We start from the raw sequence: 8173 nt of genomic DNA on the forward strand, positions 1-8173 counted from the left end.
TCCCTCAGTGATAAATCAGACCTTACCTAGCTACACCATTCTTTGCTGGTAGTTGTTTGGTCTTAGGGCGTGGCATACCCTAAATGGCCTGGGGCTGGTGCTGGTGTCTCACACCTGTATTCCCAGCTACCCAGGAGGCCAGTATCTGAGGATCATGCTTTGAAGCCAGGCTGGAAAGAAAGTCCATGAAACTCTTCAACACACTACTCAGAAGAGGTGACCTGGGTACTGCACGCTCAGGAATGGCTGGGAGTCAGGCTGGGAGCGCTTGAATGAGTATAGGAAATACAGTCCAGGAATGGGTACAGGAAATGTAGCTCCCTGGACTCACTTTCCCATGGCTGTAACGTGTTTACCTCTGCAGGCAGGGGAAGCAGCCAGGAATCAGGAATGGAGGAAGTCATGTTTCAATCTCCAGCTCCTCCCTTGGGAATGCACATGGTGACAGCGCAGGACGGGAGGATCTGCACCCCAGAGCCCCAGGCGCCTTCACCTGTGGTGAGGAAGGCAGGTGAGGAGGATTGGCCAGTGCCTTAAAGGCAGACCCTCCAGAGCAAGGAGGGGTTGATTCAGGTCATCTGACTCAGAGAGGAAACGCAGAGAGCAAGGAAGAAGAGGAGGAAGTGATGGCTGCTTTCCAGGACCCTCCAGCCCAGCTCATGGTGAAACCCCCACGTCCTCCTGGAATGTCACATGGGTAGACCTGGGAGGGGGATTGGAGACATGACTTAGGAGGTGGAGCGCCATCCAACAAGTGAAAGCAGCAGATACTGAGTTCAGGTTCACTCTTACCCAGTGGGGCCAAAAAGAACGGGAAAGGATGACTTTTCTGCTTCTGCCTCCTTGCCTGATGTGTGTCTCCCATTCACTTTGCTTTCTGCTTTTCTTCTGTTGTGATCAAAGAACATGGTTAGCGAGTCTCCTCCCTGCTGGAAAGTTATTTTCTCTATTCTCTCATTCAGAGCTCTGCCCTCTGAACATGGGACACGCATTGCCAGGTGCTGTTAGGAGTAGACCTAAGTACTCCAACATCAGTGGAGAAGGAAATGTGTGTAGTTTCATCCTGGATCAGGATTAAGAATGGCATCCTTTGAGAACTGGACAAACTGACTCACACCTGCAATCCTTGCTTCTCAGGAGGCTGAGATCTGAGGATCCTGGATCAAAGCCAGACCAGGCAGGAAAATCCATAAGACTCTTTACTTGTCAGTCAAGGAGCTTGAACTCAAGGGTTTAGTGCTCTGTCTATGCACTTTTTACTCATGGTCATCTCACAGTCACATTGAGAACACTTTCACTATTGCATCTGAGTGGTTATTTGAACTTAAGAGTCTCATGGGGACTGTTTCTGCCTGAGTAGCTAGTTTTCCCGGCACGAGACACCTTCACCCAGCAAGTTACACTGTTATCTCCAATTAACCACTAAACCGCAGGAAGTAGAGCTGTGGCTCAAGGGCTAGAGCGCAAGCCTGGAACAAAGCAATTCCGAGAAAATACCCTCACTAACAAAATGAAAAAGGCTTGGAAACAGAATGGCAACGATAGCTTAAAACAGCTCAGAAATTGATTTGGAATTGGAGGATGTTTGCTTTCTGATTGGAGCAAAGTATCCATGCTGAGACACTCAGGAATTTGCAGAATATGCAGAACAGGTGTGGCTTGAATCCTGCCTAAACCTGATGATTAATGAGTGGATTCAGGTGATACACATCATTTTCTGTCTGTCATGTCCACTGTCAGTGCAATGACTATCTTGGCTGTTAATTACTTTATTCACTGGGATAATGAATCTGGGCCAAATACCATCACCATATATGTATATATAATATAAATATGTATTATTTAATATATATATATATATGGTTACTCTTCATTTGCCACTAATATGTATCAGGCAGAGGTCTACCTGAACAATGTGTGTTCACCATCAGTACAGAACCCAGCTCCCCTCCTCACTCCTTTCTTTCCTCTGCTCCCCTGGTGAGGGGAGGAAGGCTCTCAGCTGTGCTTGATGGAGATGTGTTACCTGGACAGCTGCAGATCCCAAAGCGGCTCTGGATTCTGTAGGGTTTCTTTCATTGTATAGTTGGTTATCAGAAAATAAAAGCCATAGAGTTACTACCTCTACATCTTTTTAAATCCTAATATATATGCTGGTACATATGCTAAACACTGAGAAACAGGAATAATACAACTTATTTCCATTTTATCCTTGTCTTCTCCCTATCATCTATTTTAATATAATTGACGTGTTATGAGTTGCACAAGTTACAATTCTCTCTTCAGTGACTCATCATGCAGCAAGGTGAAGTTCAGTCTCCATGGGTTGGAAGGTTTCTTGTAGTTTCTTTGAAAATCTACTTTTAATCCATTCTGATCTGATAGAATACAGAGTATTTCAGCATTTTTATTTGTGCTGTGACTTATGTCCCGGAATGGATCTCTTTTGGAGAAAGGTCTATGGGCTGCTGAGAAGAATGTCTGTTGTATATTTGGTCAGTAAAAGACTGTGCAGAAGTTAGTGAAAATGATGTAAAGGAACATCCAGCATTGTGGAAGCTGCTCTGCTGTTCACTGGTGGCTTCCACTGAAGTCCACCTTGAGGAACTTTTTTTTTTTTAGTAGATTATGGGTCTTGAAGTTGGGGCCTGGGTGCTGTCCCTGAGTCCTTCAGCTCATGGCTACTGTCTTACTCCTGGGCCTGGGCACTGTCCCTGAGCTCTTCAGCTCAAGGCTCCAGCCCTATCCCCAAAGCCACAACCCCACTTCCCATTTACTAGTGATTAGTTGCATATAAGAGTCTCACATGCTTTAGTGCCCAGGCTGGCTTTGATCCTGGTCATCAGATCTCAGCCACGTAAGTAGAAATACTTCACTTTTTCCTAAGCAGATGAGTGGTTAGGCACCTGGAACATTGACATTACAGACTTTTGTTAATTGCCAGCTTGAACAAAAGGTCTGGTTCTGCCCTGAGCTCTTTCACTCATGGCTGGTGCTCTACCATTTTAAGCAACAGATACAAGTCCTGTTTTTCTGCTAGTTCATTGGAGATAAGAGTCTCATGGACTTTTCTGCCTTGGCTGACTTGGAACTGGGACCTTCAAATCTCAGCCTTTTGAGGGGCTAAAACAACGGGCGTGAGCCACCGGTGTCCAGCTAGTCAAGACCATTTAAAATGGACTCTGTACACTGCAATAAGAGACCTTGAAAAGAATCAAAATCCAAAGTTGAATGATATTTACTTCATTGCTTTACATTGTAAAATATGAGGGCTCCATATATATACATGTATATGGATGTGAATATATATATTTATAGAGGTATACATACACACACTAGTACATTCCATGTCAGAGTAATATACAGTTGATCCTGTATAAGTCACTGAACAGCACATCTTAATTTTGTATCTTCTATAAAATTATATTTTATTCTTCAAATTTATTATTATTATTATATTCTTGGGTACAATGATTTTGAGAATGTGATACTGTATTATCACATGTCAAGGGTATACTCCAAGGAATTTCATTACATTTGGAAGTGTGTTTTTTGTTTATTTTTGGGGGGGTGTCATGGGACTTGACCTGGGCCTGGACTCAGTCCCTGAGTTCTTCAGTTCAAGCATACCACCCTACCCTTGAGCCAACCCCCCCTCTTCCCATTTTCTAGAGGTTAATTGGAGATGAGTCTCAGGTCCTTTTGTGCGCAGGCTGCCTTTGAATCACAATCCTCACATCTCAGCCTCCTCAGTAGCCAGGATGACATGCGTGAGCCACCACGCCAAGCTGGAAGTTTGTTTTTAAAATCACTCTCTTTGCTCATCTATATAAGAAATGGAATTTCACTGTCCATTTCCTGTGCTATGAAGAGAAAACTGCCCACAGGCTCGTGCTAACACTGTTCACCTCTGCCTTTTGCTTCGTCGGGACAGTGGACATTTGAGGACAGAGACGTGAATGGCCCACTGACCCAGTGGCAGTGCCTGATCCCAGCTCAGCAGGCTAAACCAGACCTGATCCACTGTATGGGCCAAGGGAAGGAACCCTGGAGAGGAGGGACAGAGGACACATCAGCAAAAAGTACAGGTAAGAGGCCCTGAGCAAAACAGCACCCCCAGAACAAATGTGCAAAGGACAAGGAGACAAACTGTGATTGCAAAGTTTCGCTAAACTGGAGATGTGTTGTGGTGGTTTTTTATTTGGCAAGGCCTGGATGCTATCCCGGAGCCTGTGTGTGCAAGGCTAGTGCTCTACCATTTGAATCACACGGCCACAGCTGGTTTTCAGGTGGTTTACTGGAGGTAAAGAGTCTCAGACTTCCCCTGTCTGGCTGGCTTTGAACCATGATCCTCAGATCTCAGGCTCCTGAATAGCTAGGATGACAGGGTGAGGTGTTAAGAACTTTCTTTTCTTGCTGTCTCAGATGGGCCATCTGCAGAGACACAGGAACCATATAATGCATATGGGAGGCCCTTCAGGAACTTCCCAGGCCTCGCTCTGCACCAGACGACCCCTGGGAGAAGCCACACGATGAATGCAGACCATGAGGGCAATGTTTTCACTGATACTCTAGGTTGGAGAACCATTGAGGAGTGCACGCTTGGGGCGGGGAAGGAACCTTTCCAATGCCAGCAGTGTGGACAGTGTTTTCACAAACTGTTCCATTTGCAAAGTCATTTCCTGATTCACACAGGAGAGAGACCTTGCCAGTACCAGGCATGGGGCAAAGCCTTTCACCAGAGTTCAGCACTTGAACCACACGAGACAATCGACACAGGCAAAGAAGCCCACCAGTGCAAATACTGTGCCAAGTCATTTAGACAAGTCTCTGAGCTTAAGAGACATGAGAGGACCCACACAGGAGAGAGGCCTTACCCGTGTGATGTGTGTGGCAAAGCCTTCCGACAATGTTCACATCTTAGAAATCACCAGCGGATCCACTTGGGAGAGAAACCCTACAGATGCAATGTGTGTGACAAAGATTTCCGTCACCAAGGGACTCTGATCACCCACCACCGAATCCACACGGGAGAGAAACCCCACAGATGCAATGTGTGTGACAAAGCCTTCACTCGTATTAGTACTCTGGTCACCCACCATCGAATCCACACGGGAGAGAAACCCTACAGATGCACTGTGTGTGACAAAGCCTTCCGTCACCAAGGGACTCTGATCACCCACCACCAAATCCACACAGGAGAAAAACCCCACAGATGCAATGTGTGTGACAAAGCCTTCCGTCACCAAGGGACTCTGATCACCCACCATCGAATCCACATGGGAGAAAAACCCCACAGATGCAATGTGTGTGACAAAGCCTTCACTAACCACAGGACTCTGATCACCCACCATCGAATCCACACGGGAGAGAAACCCTACAGATGCACTGTGTGTGACAAAGCCTTCACTCAGCGCTGGACTCTGACCATCCACCAGAGAATCCACACGGGAGAGAAGCCTCATGAGTGCACACACTGTGGCAAGACCTTCAGGTATCTCTCCAGCTTGAAGCACCACTGCAAGACCCACACAGCAGAGAAACCCTGCACCTATGAGCAGTGCCACAAATCCTTCAACCACAGCTACAGCCTCAACACACACGAGAGAAGCCACACTGCGGACATAACTTACAAATGCCATACCTGTGGACAATCATTTTTACAGAGCTCACACCTGAGGAAACACGAGGAAATCCACACCTCGCTGGAATCTTACCCATGCCAGGAGTTCGGGTTGGACTTTCAGTACTACCCAAGCCACACCAGAACACCACAAGGTGAGAATTCAGGAAAGGCTCCCATGACAGCTGGGGCTTTAGAACACATCAGAGAATCTAGGAAGGAGAGAAGACAGAAACTAGGCAGGGAGAAAAACATCATTCTACCACGGCTCCAGTCTTCACAATCAGGAGAATCCCAGCTCATACCTCAAGTATGAGGCCACTCGCTTTAGCAGACCTGAGACTCAGAGTTTAAACTCCAGTAACATCAAAAGGAGAGGAAGGAGGATCAGATTTGTGGGGAGCCAAGGCTCCAGTGGTAGAATGCTTGCCTCCCCACCTGGGATCATTCATTGAAAAGGAACCCTACAGTAAGACAGGTTTTGCTAGGCTCTGGTGTTTCACACCTCTAATCCTAGCTACTCAGGAAGCTGAGATCTGAAGATCATGGTGTGCAGACAGCCAGGGCAGGAAGGTCCACGAGACCCTTATCGCCAGTTAATCGTGAAAATTCTTGAAGTAGATCTATAGTTCAAGTGGTAGAACCGCAGGCTAGAGCTCAAGATGCTGAGGGATAATGCCCAGGCTCCGAGGTGAAGAAACCAAGTCTAAGAACAATGTTTCACTCAGGAAAACTAGCCTGGCCACTGAAGTATGCAGGCAAAATCACAGTAGGAAGAGTTTCAATAGTATTTGTGGTGGAATAATTAATAGATCTTTCCAGAAATGAGTATAAAGTGAAAACAAATCGCTTCCAAACATTATAAATGTATCTAAAACGTAGGGTTCCTGACGTAAAATTGGGAGCACAGAGTTCTTCGGTCCCTGAATTGATAACTTTAATTAGTTGTAATCGACAGGACTATTGAAGAACACTTGCAATGCTCTATGCTTTCAAGAGGTATCACATAAGGGTATGCAGATGCTTAATTAGTTGTAATTAATTTTACTAATTATTTCCCTTTATTGGGGAATGACTTTTAATTTTCATCCATGGAATTACTTTTAGTTTTGAAGCGTGAATGTCAATAAATTCATTATGAACCTAGCACTCAACTCTCATTTCTTTTCTCAGACTAACAATGCTAGGGAACAAAATCTGCAGGGTCCATCCCTACACTGACCCCTCTCCCACTTCTGGGATCCCCCAGACCTCTAGTGTCAGGGTTCTGGGCTGCAAGAAGAGGGAAGGAGGGGGCGAGGGATACCACAACTCTCACCTTCAGAATGAGACTTCCAAGAAGATACCACCCCACCTCCACTGCAGAGACACATGGCAGGGCCCGCAGCCCGCAGCCCTGGCCTCTGGGAGCAGGTGAGCCCCAGCAGAGCTGCCCTGGCTCTGGAGACTCCTCTCCACCAGGAAAACCCCAGTGCTGCCCTGGCTTCTAGTGAGGAGCCAGGAGGACAGCAGGAAGCCCTATGCTGCACAGGTGCCATTCATAGGCCCGGTGAGTGTGGACATCTTACCAAATGGAGAAGGGTTTGAGGCCAGTAGGAAACAAGGGCTCAGACAGGCAGCACTGCTGAGGAGGAAGCCCCGCCTCCTGAGGGGAAGATTGACAGTGCGTCCCTCAAGAGGGGCTGGTCATTTCCTTGAAGTAGCCATAGCAAGGGTTCCAGTTCTCTTCATGGGTTGAATGAGTACCAGGCCTCTGCATCACCTAATATTCCATAAACATGGCTGCCAGGGGACCACGAATATTCTGTGCACATGTGTGATCATGGGACCAGGTAAATGCAGGGAAGAGCAAGGCTGGGTGGGACAGAAGCTCCAACCCCAGGATCAGCTGCTCTGGGCCAAGGCTAGCGCTCTACCACCAAGCCTCTCCCCGGTGTGCGGCCTGCAGTGCATGGCGGGTGGGACCTCTGGCTGAAAGCCTTCCCACACTGGGTGCGTGGACAGAACTCCACACCACCGTGGCAGCGCTCACTGGCACATCTCCGGACATGTGTGGAAGAAGGCCTTCCTGCACTCGGCATACGAGTAGGGATTCAGGTCACGATGGCTTCGCTCAGGAATCAAGAGGTCACTATGCGTGGGAAAAGCATTCTCACACTTGGTACTGAGCAGGGCTTCGTGCAGAGGTGAGGCTTCTCCCCAGTGCAGATCGCAGGTGACACCCCAGAGAGAGGGGGAAGCCATGGGACTTGCCACATTCCTGGCATTTGTAAGGCCTCTCCTGAATGTGGGTCTTAGGTCTCTGCGTGTCTACGGGAGAACAGATGGAGGCACCGTCACCTCTGGGGACAATGTCACCTGCGGGGACAATGTCCATCTTTGGGAAAGCCCAACGCCCGGCACTTGTGAGGATTTTCCCCAAGGTGGGCCATGGGTCTCTGCATGTCTAAAGAAGAACAGATGGAGGCACCGTCACCTCTGGGGACAATGACACCTGCAGGGACAATGTCCGTCTTCCCACAGGAGGGGCTCTCCTGAGGGGGAAAACAT

At 47.7% G+C, this 8173-nt stretch overlaps 1 protein-coding gene across 1 annotated transcript; it reads left to right on the forward strand.

Moving 5' to 3' along the window:
* The first annotated feature begins 422 nt into the window (after positions 1-422).
* Positions 423-5939, forward strand: LOC150043448 (uncharacterized). Its single transcript, XM_090321964.1, has 3 exons — positions 423-511; positions 3935-4088; positions 4426-5939. The coding sequence occupies exons 2-3, from the start codon at positions 4028-4030 to the stop codon at positions 5937-5939; spliced, it is 1575 nt and encodes a 524-aa protein (XP_090178090.1). The 5' UTR covers positions 423-511; positions 3935-4027.
* The last annotated feature ends 2234 nt before the right edge of the window (positions 5940-8173 follow it).

The sequence above is a fragment of the Megascapheus bottae genome, chromosome 31, assembly GCF_031878675.1.
Source record: "Megascapheus bottae isolate mThoBot1 chromosome 31, mThoBot2.hap1, whole genome shotgun sequence".
NCBI lineage: Eukaryota > Metazoa > Chordata > Mammalia > Rodentia > Geomyidae > Megascapheus > Megascapheus bottae.